Below are 15,779 nucleotides of genomic sequence, written 5' to 3' on the forward strand. Positions count from 1 at the left end.
GTAGGGTCTAGAACCGATTAACCGCGATAAACGAGGGTTCACTGTATTATGAAAATATTAATTAGGTATCTACTGCAGGCTGAGGAGCTTTGGTGGTGTAGTGGGTTTTGTATTGGGCTGCCAGCCGACCGGCAGGAGAAAGATGAAGCTTTCTGCTTGAGTCAAAGTTAACAGGTGTGGAAACTCACGGGGCAGCTCTACTCTGTTCCCTGTAGTTGCTGTGAGTGGGAACGACCTTAATGCCGTTGAACAATTTTTGTGTTGGTTTTGAGATTCCGTACTGACCACTCTGGGTGCTGGGTTATATAGTGTCAAGCAAAACAGTAGCCTTTGTTCTGTTCAGAGCCTACATGCTTTCAGAGGAGACGGATATATACAGACATGGAGGTAGAACCTCGGGGAGGGCTGAATGGGAAAGGGACCAGACGAAGAAGCAGCCTATTTTAGGCGGGATGGTAGGGAAAACTCTGACTTAGAAATTCTCCAGCGGAGGCAGGTCCTTCATGCTGGTGAGTAGTCCTAGTGAATGAATGATACCGAAAGTCGCTTCTCAGTCTTTATGTTGCAATGCTCTGTTTTCTTAAGTTGGACACATTGTCTCAAGTAGAAGAAGAATCTCTTTTAAGAAACGATCTTCGTCCAGCGAATAAGCTTGCTAAAGGAAACAAGTTATTCATGAGATTTGCTACAAAAGGTAAATTTGTTTGCTGACGTTGGCTTTGTTCTTGAGCAGGAGGATAACTGACGGTGCGGCCTGCCCCTTTGACTAGGAGGGCGCTTGGGCAAGGGCCTCAGAGTTCCATTCAGACTGTAGGACTCTGCGCTGCTTACGTGATGGCTATCGCTTGAGTTGGGATTTCTGACTTTCAAAGTATATCATAACTGCTTGTATGCTATTCTTGGGCAAAGAGGCTATTTTCTGTTAAAACTGGTTTGCCCCAGGTATCTCTCAGCCAGTATCGGAGCTATGACAACCATTTTTAAAATGCTGCGCTGATCCCTCGCCATAGGCGTCTTACATACAGTTCATTTTGGTGGGCATTTCACTGTTTGTGGAAAAATAGAATGAAAAGAATTTTCCCATGAATTGTTTGAAGGCCCATTGTAGTTTTGCACGTACCCAAACTTGCAAAAGCAGTGAAGGAACCACTCCTGTGGCCTTTCCTCGGACCCTGAGTCCTGAGTCTTACTTCACTTTTATCTGTGTGTGTGTGCGTGCGCGTGCACAGAATTATCTTGATCATGTGTGTTAATTGGAGACAACAAGCCCCTTCAGCCCTAAGTACTGCAGTATGAATCTCTGAAGAACAGGCTCTCTTTTATACGCGCAGCACAGTGATCGCCGCCAGGAAACATCAGATTGATCTCTACCCCCGTCAGGGCTCCATTTTCAGATTTGCTCAGTTGCTACATAATGCCCTGTATACGTTTGCCTACATCCAGGTCTAGAGTCTGCTCTACAATTGCAGTTTGGCCTCTGTCTTTTAAAAGTCATTTTATTGGGAGCTTCTACAGTTATCATAACATGCCATAGTTCAGTCTCAGCTGCAGTATTGTACAACTGCTACAATCCATCTCAAAACCCTTGGTCTCTCTTACGATGGAACCGGCCCTCTGCCCTCTGTAGCTGCTCTTGAAAGAAGCTTTCTTGGAGGTGAGCTCCCTGTGAACCTCTCTGGTGGCTTGTCCCATGTTGCCCGGGGTTAAATCCCGGCTCGGCCCTCTCGGCAAGAACACCGCTTATCAAGGGGCACAGGTATTTATATTCCCGTCACTGGAGACTTTCACTTCTGAAACGTGTGTGAAGATAATGGCAGCCAGGTTTCTCCACTGTAAAGGTAGCTATTTCCTGTAGAGAAATATTTTGAGATGATCAGACTTTGACCTAAAGATGTGAGCATCCATTGATGGTTTTCTAGTGCCATCATTTTTCAGATATGTGTACCATATATACTCGAGTATAAGGTGACCCAAATATCAGTCGAGGAACCTAATTTTACTACAAAAACTGCATTAAAAATGTGCTAAAGGGAGGACATGAGCCAGTCAGGGTGCAGTGTAGCAACGATGAAACATACAACTTTCCTCTAGTTCCTAAATGCTCCCCCCCGGCCAATTATCACGATCCCAATTCTGCCTGCAAATCTGGCTAGACCAGAGGATATACACTGGTACAGATAGGAATTGGAATTCAGGACGATGATCCCTTCAGGACCAGTGCTGAGCGTAGCGATACTGGGAGGGTGGGGTGGAAAGGGGGAACCGATTACAGGGATCTACACATAACCTCCTCCCTGGGGGGCGGACAACAGAAAAAGTGGGTGAAGGGAGACACCAGACAGTGTAAGATATGACAAAATAATAATTTATAAATTATCAAGGGTCCATGAGGGAGGGCAGAGCAGGGAGGGTGGGGGGAATGAGGAGCTGATGCCAGGGGCCTAAGTGGAGAGCAAATGTTTTGAGAATGAGGAGGGCAACGAATGTACAAGTGTGCTTGACACAATTGATGTATGTATAGATTGCGATAGGAGTTTTATGAGCCCCCAATAAAATGATTTCTTTAGAAAGTGCTGAAAATTTCAGCTTACACACCAGTACATACCGTAAGTTGTAAGGAAGAACTTTTGCTTTTAAAAAACTTATTTATTTATATTAGCAAGACTCAGATTCTTATTTGATTCAGTGAGTTGTCCTCCGTTGCTGGCATCATTTCGGTTCACAAGTCTCAGATTTGGCCAGTAGAGTCCCTTTAAACTGTGCTCTTTGTTTGTTTTGTTTTCTTTTATTGTGGAGATAGATATATAAACAATATGTCCCAGCTTGACAATAGCAACTTGCAAGAGTTGCTAGGCAGCCCGAGGCGTTCATGTGAACGGGGAGGAACAGGTGGGCAAAGGAGGGTGAAGGGAGTGTAGCTCCTGAAGAATATATCCAGGGTCGCTGCACTGCCCATGCAGAAACTTGACGTGGCCTGTGCATATTGTCAACAACAACAAAATGAAAATAAACGCCTTTTTAAAAATTGCCAATTTAAAAACAAAAAATTGCCAATTCTACCTTTTCTTCCCTGGATAATTCAGCGACATTAGTTACGTCGATTGTGTTGTGCAACTGCCACCCTCCATCAGTTTCTGCGGGATTCCCCCGTCACAGAAACGGAGCGTCCCTGAGCAGGGACCCTCTTAGTTTAACCACTGACGGATAACGTTGCTCTCTGTGCCCCTGCCTGGCTCGTGTGAGTGGGTCAGACTGCGTTCACCGTCTGTGAGGGCTCTCGGCACTCGGCACCGTGTTTTCCAGGTCTAGCCATGCTGGATGGATGAGCTGGGTTCTTTTGACACAGCCCCAGGCTTCCCTGCGCACCGTCTCGTTTCATGGCACAGGAAAGCATCGTGTTTTCCCAGACCCTGCGTTGCCCCAGACCCGGGAGCAGCTGTTTCTCAAGGGCCTGCTGGGGAACACGCTTTTTTGTCGGGCACTCGTCATCGTGTGTGTTGCCTCATCTACCTAGAACCTTGACAGTGGAACCTGTCTTGCCAGTCAGCACGTGTCCACGGAGCAGTCACAGCCTTCAAATGACTGCATTTCAGGACCTGAGGTGTGATCACTGACTCCCTTTTTCCTGGTAGGCCCCAGGCTGCCATGAGCAATGAGCTCTTTTCTACACTGGGCCATTTGAGTAGCAATTGCGTTCTTGGTGTGTGGACTAGGCCTTTTTCTTTAAGTCACTTTGGGGAATAACTCACTAAGCTGGAAAAAATTATTTACCCAAGATCCCATTATGTATGATCTGTTTCTCTAACCCTGGTTCGGTGTGATTGGCACGTTGCCAGTCAAAATGCTCGTTTGCCAGGGGGCAGCTCAAATGCCACCTTTCCCAGAAAGCTTTCTGATCCCGAAACACCCACAATAACCGGGCCTCTATTAAGCTTTTTGGAGACTTGCTGCTTGAATTGTTTATTTTTGTGTAAGATTTCTTTCGTTCTGTCAGCCCCGTAACAGCAGCTTAAGCACCTTCCTTCCGCATTCAGCCTCAGTCCCTCCACTCCGCACTGCTCGGAATAGAGAGTGGATGTGGATAGTGGGTCATTCATTTGGCCAGATCTGAGCTGAGCTATGGGGCACCCCCACCCCCCGAACCCCTGCCTTTTAAATCTTTCAACATTGTCTTCATGCCCCCAGGAAATCCTAGGTAACTGTTGCAATTAATTCTTAGATGACAAAAAGGAACTTGGAGCGGCCCGAAGAAGTCAGTACTACATGAAATACGGGAATCCAAATTATGGAGGCATGAAAGGAATTCTGAGTAATTCTTGGTGAGTCCAAACCTTCAGTCGTTCAGCAGTGCTTACACTCTGCTTAACCCGCCACTGGGGTCTCTGCACCTGGGGACATGAAGGAGAGCTAGAGGTGAATCCAAGACACTTGCATGTGGTCAATGATATGGGGATTCGGCATTTCCTCTTCACGTAGACTCCTCTGAGCACTGAACGTTACATCGGGAGGTGGGTGAAATGCATCCTGTACTTCAGGGTCTGTGCTGCTGATTTCTGATGATGTGCTGATTTTGGCAATGTTGCAGGAAGCGGAGATACCATTCCCGTCGCATTCAGCGGGACGTGATCAAGAAGAGAGCCCTGATTGGGGATGACGTTGGCTTGACATCCTATAAACATCGACATTCCGGTAGTTGTCTGCTCAGCTCTCGGGTAGACACTTGCTTGGCTCCCGAAACTATAGTGTTTATACAGTGTTTTAAGGTTCTGTGCTTTACCATCCTGTCTTTCTTGCCCTCACCCTCACCCTCACCTATAGGAAACTAAGTCAAGCTACTGATTAATTTTAAATTGTGCATACAAGAAGGTCAAGTGACTTTATATTCTAACCAAAAAAGGCCAAAATATGATGTAAGGGAAAATTAATGAAACGTAGGATTTTTTTCTGCCATTTATAGGAAGTTGCATGGAAAAATTATCCAAGTTGTTTGATCAGTTGGGCTCATTTCTTCCCCTTTGTCTGGTGTTGAGAACAGGCCTGGCGGGTCTACTGTTTGCCAGCTGGTTGGCTTGTGACTGAGTGCCGCAGAGCAGTGGGACATCAAGACATGGGTTTTGTTTTCTTGCCTTTTCTTCCCTTTTGTTGTTCATATATTTTATATGATCATGTTTTATAAAGATTTGCATTTTGTGTTGAACCCTATCTGTGGCATCTTCTACAGGGCTTTGTAGAACTAGCCATACCTGCATACCAACAGACGAACACATCCGCATCCTTGTCATTGCAATGAGGCAAAGGAGGGAATGTCCATTAGTTATTACTTAATGTATGCATCCCAAATTTTATATTTTAATTCCATTAGATACTGCATGGTTTCAAATCAGAAAATCCGTACAGCAAGGGTTCTGTGTGGGAGCTTCAAAAAATTCATGGAAAAATTCCATCTTTTTTTTAATCAGCAGCAGCCAGAAAATCAAGCAGCAATATTGCATTGGGTAAACCTGCTATAAAAGGACTCTTAAAAAAACAAAAACTAAACACTTTTTATAGTGAATTAACTAAAGGTTCACAGAGAAGATCAGTTTTCCATTCAGCAATTCAAACACCTTTTGTTTTAATCTCATTGATTGTGTTCTTTACAACATCACATGACTTATCCCGCTTGCTCACTTGTGTTTCCATCCCTCCCTCTTTCCTAACCCTTTAACCTTTGTCCTTGGGTAAGCGCTGTCCATTTGATCCCAAATGGCTGATAGATTCCTTTTTGTCCTACAAACTTATTAAATTCTCTTAAATCCCCCTCAAAGGGAGCCCTGGTGGAGGCCCAGGCACGCTGACCAGGGTCAGACCCAACTCAGGGATTCACATGGCAACCAACTAAAGAGGAGGGGAAAAGAAAAAAGGAGGATGTGGATAGTGGGGGAATAGGGCACTAACCCACCCACCCGGAGGGTGTTGTTTATGTCTCCACAGGAAAGGGAGAGAGGGACCAGACCTCAACCTGGTACGCCAAGCCTTGAGGGCAATATATTGACATGAAGCAGTGAACTCACGAGTTCTGGGAGGCTGGCCCCAATTCCAGCTATGTCAACCCTCATCCAGAAGATGGCGCTACAGCAGACAGCACTGAAGATGTAGCCTGTGGAGAGTGGCGAGTCACACACAGGAGCAAACCGAGAGGGAGAGAGAGAGAAGACTGCACCTGGCCCACCCAGACCCGAGGACGGCACTCCTGCTGCAGTAGCCAAGGCCCAGGGAAGACCATAGGGCCGGCCCAGCACGAGAGACACGACGCCCCCTCACTGACCCACAACGCTGCACGGGACAGCACTGGAGACACAGTGTGGGAATTGTGCCTGGTCTGACACCCACCTCTCCCCAACACACACATCCACAGCCACACACACACCTGGGATGAATCATGAGGGGAGCAAAGCAACAAAGTCCCCAAGGAATCGGAAAATAGACTGTAGACTCAGAGAGCAGGGCGTGGCACCTCATCGTACTCGATTGGAAAACACACATAAGGGTCAGCAGATAGATAGTCCCCCCTTTCTCCCCCCCCCCTTTCCCATGTCTATCTATATAAGGTAGGCAAGATAAACAGTCCTGAGGAGAAAACAACAGGAGTGACTTTTCTGGGGGGACAGGGGTGAGGGGGATGTGGTGGAAAGGGAGGTGGGGCGGGAGCCAGTAAACCCCAGGACAAGGGAACAAGAGATCTAAAATCAATGGCGAGGAAGGTGTAGAACACCTGGTGGGGTTTGATCAAGTGCAGTGTAGCTTGAGAAGAATTACTGAGCCAAATGAAGGTCGAACATGATGGACAGGAGGAAAGTAAGAGGGGAAAGAACTAGAGGAAAGAAGTAGGAGGCAAAAACCATTTATAGAGGTATAAAAAGTATGTATATATATAAATGTATTCATACATAATGATAGGGATATAGATCTCTGTACATAAATTTATATGTTAAGTATAAAGGTAGCAGACGGAAATTGAGCCTCTACTCAAGTCCTCCCTCGACGTATGAACGCTTTGTTTTAAAAACCTGGAATTCTGTGATGCTCACCTTCCCAAAATGATTGCTGAAGTAAAAATGGGTGGATAAGCAAATGTGGTGAAGAAAGCTGATGGGGCCTGGCTATCAAAAGATATAGCATCTGGGATCTTCAAGGCTTGAAGTTAAACAAGTAGCCATCTAGCTGGGAAACAACAAAGCCCACATGGAAGAAGCACACCAGCCTGTGTGATCACGAGGTGTCAATGGGATCAGGTATCAGGCATCAGAAGTCCCAAAACAAACAATCATATTGATGAAAACGATGAAGGGGGGAGTTGCAGTGGAGACCCAAAGCCCATCTGTAGACAATTGGACATCCCCTCACAGAAGGGTCACAAGGAAAGGACACACCAGCCAGGGTGCATCATAGCACCAAGGGAACACACAACATTCCTCTGGTTCTTTAATGCTTCCTCCCCCCGCTATCATGACCCCAGTTCCACCTTACAAATCCGGCTAGACTGAATGGAGCATGTACACTGGTACAGACAAGAGCTCTCTACCCACGGAATCCAGACAGATGGAGAAAGGGGAAATCGATGTGTAACACACTTCCACCCCCGCCCAGGGGGATGAACAACAGAAATGTGAGTGAAGGGTGACAGCAGACTGTAAGATAAGAAAATAATTTATGATTTATCAGGGGTTTACGGGGGTGGGGGTGGGGTGGGTGTTGGGTGAAGTAAAACTGATACCAAGGGCTCAAGTAGAAAGAAAATGTTTGAAAAGGATGATGGTAACATATGTACAAACGCGCTTGCTACCATTGATGTACGGATTGTGATAAGGGCTGTAGGAGTGCCCCCACTAAAATAATTTATTAAAAAAAGAAAAGGGAGCCCTGGTGGTGTGGGGTGGTTACAAGTCAGGCTGCTGACCATAAAGTCAGCGGTTCAAAAGCACCAGCATCTCCCTGGGAGAAAGCGGGCTTTACGTGCCTGTGAAGGTTGAGGTCTGGGAAACACCGGGGCAGTTGTTCCTTGTCCTGAAGGGTCACTAGGAGTCGGCATTGACTCGATGGCAGTGAGTTTGGTTTGGGGTACATCCCCTCCTGTGCTTTCCCCATACTTATTGACTTGTCTGCTGAGCAAAGACGCCAAGAATCTGCAGCTTCAGGATTAGAGGAAGATTGATTAACCATCTGATACGCAGATGACAGCCTTGCTTTCTAAAGCTGAGGAGGCCTGGAAGCACCGAGGAAGATCAAAGACTGTACAGCCTTCCCTATGGATTACATCTCAACAGACCACCAAAATCTTCACCATTGTACCAATGAGCAACATCACGGTAAACAGAAATTAATGAAATTGTCAAGCATTTCATTTTACTTGAATAAACGCTCGAGACAGCATCCGAAAAAACCAATGTATTGGGCAAATCTGTCCAAGAGCTCTTTCAAACAAAGATGGTCGCTTGAGGGTTAAGCTACGGTATCTAAATGGCCTCGTGGATGCGGAAGCCGGATGGACTAAGGAGGACCAGAAAAGAATTGGTTCATGTGAACTGTGGTGAAGAATGTTTTACATACCGTGGACTACAGAAGAATGACAAGTGTCTCGAAACATAACCAGAAGGCTCCTTGGCAGCTGGGATGGTGAGATTCAGTCCTGGGTCCTTTGGGCATGTTGTCAGGAGGGACTAGGTCCTGGGAAAGGACTCGGGCTTGGTGACGTAGAGCCCCTGGGAAATGAGGCAAACCCTCATTTGGCACCACGGCTGCAGAGTTGTGCTGACTAATGCATAAGGTGGTGAATCCGAACCAGCTTGATGGAGTGCTTTACTAATGCGCAGCGGATGGTTATGCTTCTCGAATGTGCTACTGTAGTTTCATCGTGTCATTTTGTTTTCAGGACTTTTTCTTTTTAACTTACGTGAATGAGGAGAGGTTTACAGAGCAGATCGTAGAGGGGTCCAGCAGTTCATTCACATTCTGATCCACCTCCCGCATTCCCGTCCCCTCGATGCACCGTGACTTATCCCACTGTCTCTGTGGAGCGCCCATCCGGCCTCCCTTTGTAACCCTCAGCTTTGCCCTTGCTAAATGCTGCCTGTCTTATCTCAAATGGCTGATGAGTCTAACAAGGAGGTGAGCTCAGCTCCAGACCTGAAAGTGAACGGTCAGAATCTTGGGAGGCTCATCAGTCTCTATCCAAGCAGTAAGGCTCGCTTCCTTGATGATTTTGCGTTTTCTCCCACTCTGCTCAGGGTCACGTTCTGCTCCCCAGCCCTCTTTCCATCGAGGACCTCCGGATGTGGTCCTTTTCACAGTTGGTAGCGGTAGGTAGCTGGGCACTAATTATTGTCCCATCGAGTCCTAGAGCCTTGTCTTGGCTAATAGGCTCCCAGTGCCGCTTGAACCTCTTCCTTCAGGGCCCTGAGTTCTTGGGCTTGTGCTACCTCAGACCCAACCGTTCATTTCCTCAAGGTGTCAGTCAAGTCTGAGAAGTTTTCATCACTTTGCTCCACCACACTTAGGGGTATACTGTCAGCAAAATTAAATGTGTACCTATATAAGCATTCTTTGTCAGACCTTCAGGTATCTGGGTGTGCTCCCGCTGTCCCTTGCCTACTGCCTGTTCAGTCTGTGTGTCTGCCCAAGCATCTACTCTTAGGTCGTATCTATAATCTTATGTTCTTGTTACAGAAATTAAGAAACAAGTTCATCATCATTGCAGTACCCTAGTATACCAGTTTTAGTTTACCCTTTTCATACTTGTTTCCTTTCATGCTTCATATTATAATGGTTGTGGACATAGGCTCTTTGTATTTTTGTTTCTTCCCTTATCCTAAGCATTTTCCATGGAACTACCTTAAATGCTTTTATATTCCATGAGTCAGTTAGATCTCATCTTACGAAGCCTTTCGCCGCTTGTCAAATGTCAGAATGGCATCCAGATGAGCACTCTCACATGAAACGTGACAGCAACGTCTTTTTAAAAGGGTGCAGACACAGACAAGAAACGCCTGCTTGTTGACTTTAGCACCTTCCCTAATGGAGTCTGGTGACATTTCTTTAGGGCTAGTGAATGTTCCGGAAGAACCCATTGAAGAGGAGGAGGAGGAGGAGGAAGAGGAGGAGGAGGAAGACCAGGACATGGATGCAGACAGCAGGGTGGTGGTAGAGCACCACGAGGAGCTGCCAGCCACTAAGCCGGCCCGGGAGCGCAGCGCGTCCAGGCGGTCCAGTGCCAGTAGCTCCGACTCCGATGAGATGGACTACGATCTCGAACTGAAAATGATTTCCACGCCTTCACCGAAGAAAAGCATGAAGATGACGATGTATGCTGACGAAGTGGAATCGCAGCTGAAAAATATTAGGTACACGTCTTTTTTACTGATGCTGCCTTCTACCTTGCTCTGAAATAGCAAATCACTAGCCTCCTCTTCATCCCTTTCCACATTATAAGCACTTCCACCTCTTCTGATTTCAGTCCTTGAGAGGAGTTGTGTAAACGCATCCACTTTTCCCTCTCACCTATACAAGCACTGTATCCTTACTAGAAAAACTAGAGATAACGGAGACAGTGGAGGCCACCTGTAATCCAAGATAGCAGCTGTTGGCAGCGGGTGAATACATTCCAGTTACTTCTAGGCATGTACGTAGCACAGGGAGGAATTGTAGACATTACTGGTACCAAAGGCGCTTGTGCTAGTCTGCCTGTTTTGCTGTGTGCCTTTTCATGTGCCACCTTGGGAATGCTACATTGTTACTGTGTTGTACCCCAGGGTTCAAAATCAAAAATACATGATTTAGTTCATCGATCCCTTCTCGACGGACATTTAAACTTCTCACTGCTTACTGTCACACGAATTAGATGACATCTCGAGGCTCCGTTATTTTACAGAGCAAATATATATGTTTACAAGTGTGGTGAGAATTTAAACTTTTCTCCCAGAGAATTTTATTTGCATTACTCCCTGTTCGTGTCCATGCCCACCAGCCTTACTTGTCGTCCTTTATGCTTTCGGCCGCGGTCACAGATGGAAATCATAACGGGGTGTGTGCGTGTAGTAGAGGTGTGTATATTTTTCTTCCCGTGCTCAGCCCCTGCCCCCGGCCTGCCATTAAAATTTTGAATGGGCATTTTTTGACTCGCTGGTGGCGATGAGCAGCTTCCACGAGACACAGCCACACCTCAAAGGGACGGTCTTTCTGAGGTGTGTGGTCAGGGAAAGCCAACCCACACTGGCCTTGTGATGGCCGCGTTCACATCCACGTTTTCAGTTTTCAGAGGACCTCGGGCAGAACACGCTGCCCGAACAAGCCTGGGCTCCAGTCGGCCGGCGGTGGATCTCGTCAAAGGGAAGACGGGCCTGGCTCTTCTCGCTCAGCGTCATCTAGCTGCGGCGGCTGCTCGTTGGGCGCCTGCACAGCTGGCCCACCCGGTTCAAGCTTCTCCGCGGACCGGGCAGGGACACTGGTGGCGCCCTTTGGGTCGTGCAGTGTCCTCACCCTCCTTTTCTGAGCGGTTCCTTCATCCTTCAAGTCGACTTGTTCCCTCAGGTTCCTGTCCGACTTTTTTGAGGAGTTTGCCCCAAAAAAGGAGATTGCGGGTTCCACTGTGTCTTGACCACAGCCTGGGTGAGCAGAGGGCCGCCCAGCAAAGGAAGCTCTGTGTCGGCCTCCCCTGGCCCATGGCCTCAGCAGAAGGGGCTGCAGTTAGCTGCTCTGTGACAGCTTGTGCGCAGAGGAACTGTGTGGAAACCACCTGGGGTCACTTAGTAACGACGTGCCCTGACACGACTCTTGCCAACAGGCCAACCTTGAGTTTTCCATTTTCGTAAGCAAGTAACGAGCTCTGTGTGGTCTGTTGCACGTGTGACCGTCGGCCATATGAGCTGGAGTCTACATTGTGCCCTTCGGAGTCTAAGAATGAGATTGTTGCTTAGGCCTTTTGCTCATGGTTGAAGTTGATTAACTGTGCCCTTTTTTTTTTTTTTAAAGGAACTCCATGAGGGCAGATAGTATATCCGGAAGCAACATAAAAACCCGAATCGGTAGCAAACTGCCATCTGAGAAGTTTGCAGATGTGCGACATCTGTTGGATGAGAAGCGGCAGCACGCGAGTCCGAGGCCAGCGGCCAGCGGCAACGTGAAGCCGGGTATTGTTCTTGGGTTGTGGGTCCCGGCCGCCTGCTTTCTGTGCCATCCGAAAGCCAACCCAGAGCAGGGTATGGGCTCCCGAGTCTAAAGCTGCCATTTTTGGTAGGCTAATCTAATGGTCTTTGTTCTTCCCGACTACATTTTATGCTAAACATTGGAATTTCACAGGAGATGAAAAATAGTAAGACTGGCAATGTTCGCTTGTCCTAAACAATTACTCTCTTATTCGGTATGCGGTTGGTACACTTTATGTTCAAGAATAATAGAAATGAAGTTGGGTTGTCAGATAGGGAGTTGGACCTTTGAGCTAGATAGAGTTGTCCGTGTGTGCAAACAATCAGGTAGTCCGTTTGTGGGCACGGCTATTGTGTGGCCGGCCCTGGGCTCCGTGCTGGGAGCGTTGAAAGTCTCCGGAGGGGATGCGGAGCCTCCGTGGAGCTTGATGCCCAGGAGAGTCTGCACATGGAGACCATTCAGCCCCTGCTGTCATAGGCTTGCACGCCAGGGGCTGTGGGCGCCCAGAGGGAGGACAGGGGAGGCTGCTTAGAGAACTTGGCTGGACAGGGACTGGGCAGGCTCATTTGACAGACTGGGATGGCACCGGACCTGACGGTTTAGAAGGGTAGCTGGGGCCTGGGCAGAGAGTAACGGACCAGCTGAGGGGCTTGCGGCAGAACGGATGACGACATGGAGCGGCGCCAGGGAAGACTGCCTCTGGACCGGGAAGGGACGCAGGAAGGGGGCCAGAGAGACGCCAGAGGTCTCTGGCTTGGACAACAGGAAAGACGAGGCAAAGAGGATTGCGAATCTGAGGGATGAGTGAATGGCCCAACGTCATGCTAATCGATGTGTTTTGGTTACTGCTCTTGTTTTAGGTAACTCCAGGGGACAGGCAGGTTTCTGGTAGTGGTTGGCGTAAAAGCCTAATGAGTTTGGGACATCTTTGGCTTTTTGTCAGTCTTCTTACATTTGCTGGTTAACTACACTAAGTTTATTAAGAACGTGTGTGTTCCAGGAGTGTGGCTTCTCTCCTTGGAGAGCTGGCAGTGGCGTTTGTGAGCTGCACATTTTAAAAATTGTTCTCCTTGGTTCTAAAGACCGTTGCTCTGTCCCAGAAGACCCTTCCTGGAGAAGTCCGCAGAGGTGCTTGCCCATCTGGCAGCGCTGCACGGATGCTCCTGGGCCTCCCCTGCTTGTGAAGGAGAGGGTTCTTAGGGACCGGGCTGTGTTGTGTTGGGAACCACGTCCTGTAGAGGAACACGTGCCTGGTAACTTCTCTCTCTCTCTCGCCCTCCAGATATACGCCAACGATTAGGAAAAAGACCGCATTCTCCAGAGAAGGCCGTCGGCAGTAACTCTGTCGTTCGCAGAGAGCCCTTTTCTGACGTACATAGTAGGTTAGGTGCTCCCAGACAGGATGTTAAAGGCCTCTACTCCGATACTCGGGAGAAGAAATCAGGTTGGTAGCACTTGACACTTGTTGGGAGGGGGACGGACTACAGATGTCAACGGGCAGCAGGGAAATAACTTTCTTAACTGATCGGAACCCACCCCCACACACACACCCTGCCCATTCCCTGAAACGTCCACCACCATGAAGACTCTTAGCCATCGTGGGACTGCGCCCTCTGGGTCCTGTGCCTGTATGCCTTTCATGGGACAAACAGCAGGCTCCTCCTCGTGCGTCTGAGGAGGGCTCAGCCACCACTGCACCTAGCGAGGGACTGTGCCAAGTCAACTTTTTCTCTGTCCTGCTGATGACTGTCATTATAACTGATGGCCACAGTATGGACAGCTTAGAAAATAGGGAGCTGCCCCACCCCCACCCCACCCCGGCCTTCCCTGCTTCTTTCTCATTCATGCATGTATTTTTTAGTGTCACTTGTGCTATGTCAGTTTTGTCCCTACACATACCCCACCTTTGTTCATAGAGTATTTTATCCTGCTCATTACCCCCTCATATATTCATGATAGAGAAAGCTTTGAATTGTCCTCACAGTGCAGCACTACCCTACCCTCCTAAACACTCGGATCCCTGTGGTTAGATACAGCATATGTAAAAATAAACTAAATTTTATTTTAAAATATAAATGATCATGAAATTCGGCTTCCCCTCCTCCCCCACTCCCCCAAAGTGCCTGTTTATGAGGCTCACCACTGGGGGTTGGTGATGGCCCTTCAGCCCCAGCCCCTGACTCTCCCCAGACTGAAATGCTGTTTCACCCCAACAGGGAGTTTATGGAATCGCTTAGGATCTGCACCCAAGACCAAAGAAAAGAATTTGAATTCGAAGAAAGTGGAGCCCAGGGTGCCCGGCACCGAGGACGATGACTCCGAGCTGCAGAGGGCATGGGGGGCTCTGATTAAGGAGAAAGAACAGTCTCGCCAGAAGAAGAGCCGCTTAGACCACCTACCATCTCTGCAGATTGAAGTTAGTCGGGAGAGCAGCTCGGGTTCGGAGGCAGAGTCCTGATGCCTAGGCCCGACTCCTGCACCAGGACAGGCGTGAGCCCTGGGAGCCTGCCCAAGGGACCCGGCGCCCCCACCAACCCCCGCTTCCTCGTACAGTCACCCTGAGCCTGGCTGCCTCAACGAGCCGTCTAAGGATGGGGATGTGTGTGGAAGGGCACCTGTCTACCTGCCTTCTGCTGCAGACTCATCGTTTATTTTCCCACCACCCCTCGAGCTGTCCCCTCTGAGAACAAGGCCCCCCTCCAGATTTTGTAGATGTTTTTCTTAATATTTTTAACATTGTGTCTTTTAAAAGAGATGTTTTACACCGTTCATCCAAAGAGCAGAGAACTGAACTTCTCACTATTGCCTTGGCCTTGACAGCTGTTACCAGCACCCCTTTCCCCAGAAAAGTCAATTCCCAGGTGCTTATTGGACAGCCTTCGAGGGGGACGATGAGGGAAGCTGTCAGCTCACCCTTCCAGGGCCCTAGTGTAGGGGCCGGATCCTATGAACCTGACCTCCGAGGTGCGCCAGTGCTGCCACCCAGTAGATGAGAGACAGCCTGGATCCTGCTCCCTCGGGGACTGCGGTGAGGGGCGGCGCCGGCCCCGCGTGGAGGGAAGACCAAGTCCAGTGCTGTGGGGATTTTAGGAACAAAGAAAAACTGTGACTTGGGGTTGGATTTGGGGTTGCTTTTCTGGGCTAGGGGCGGGGCCATGGGTTAATGTTGAACAATTTTTATGTCTGTATTATGTTTAAAAATATTAATGACTTCAAAGTTTAAATTTTTTATATGTGAAAATTCCCCCTGTTGGCTACAGGGGGAAACTCAAGTGTCGTCTTCTGCTGTGCTGTGAAATCTATATTATATACTTTGGAAGAAGGCATCAGGAGGAGGGTCGCCATGTTTCAGACGATCCTGAGTGTCGTGTCTGTCGTACACGGGGTTCTGTGGACTCTCCGCCACTATGGACAGCAGGATCCGTGTGTGTGTGTGTGTGTGTGTGTTACATTGTTGTTGATTGCTGTAGAAGTGGGCACGGATCCATAATCTTTCCGCCGTCCTGTCTGGCCCTTGAAGAAGGAGCGAACAGGAGTTACAGGCGGTGCTGTTCTCTGGCGAGCCCTCCCTCGTTACCTTCTGGAAAGGCTGCGGGTGA

The 15,779-nt window shown here is 48.4% G+C and overlaps 1 protein-coding gene across 1 annotated transcript in view; it reads left to right on the forward strand.

Moving 5' to 3' along the window:
- Nucleotides 1-15,504, forward strand: part of NCBP3 (nuclear cap binding subunit 3) — a 47,545-nt gene extending 32,041 nt beyond the window's left edge. The window contains exons 8-14 of the mRNA XM_004716199.2: nucleotides 586-694; nucleotides 4,220-4,319; nucleotides 4,586-4,689; nucleotides 10,079-10,379; nucleotides 12,007-12,164; nucleotides 13,463-13,624; nucleotides 14,397-15,504. Coding sequence (XP_004716256.1) covers nucleotides 586-694; nucleotides 4,220-4,319; nucleotides 4,586-4,689; nucleotides 10,079-10,379; nucleotides 12,007-12,164; nucleotides 13,463-13,624; nucleotides 14,397-14,638 — 1,176 coding nt within the window. The 3' untranslated portion in view covers nucleotides 14,639-15,504. The remainder of the gene's footprint in view (nucleotides 1-585; nucleotides 695-4,219; nucleotides 4,320-4,585; nucleotides 4,690-10,078; nucleotides 10,380-12,006; nucleotides 12,165-13,462; nucleotides 13,625-14,396) is intronic.
- The last annotated feature ends 275 nt before the right edge of the window (nucleotides 15,505-15,779 follow it).

The sequence above is a fragment of the Echinops telfairi genome, unplaced genomic scaffold, assembly GCF_000313985.2.
Source record: "Echinops telfairi isolate 266 unplaced genomic scaffold, ASM31398v2 ScPeMD7_2010;HRSCAF=2546, whole genome shotgun sequence".
NCBI lineage: Eukaryota > Metazoa > Chordata > Mammalia > Afrosoricida > Tenrecidae > Echinops > Echinops telfairi.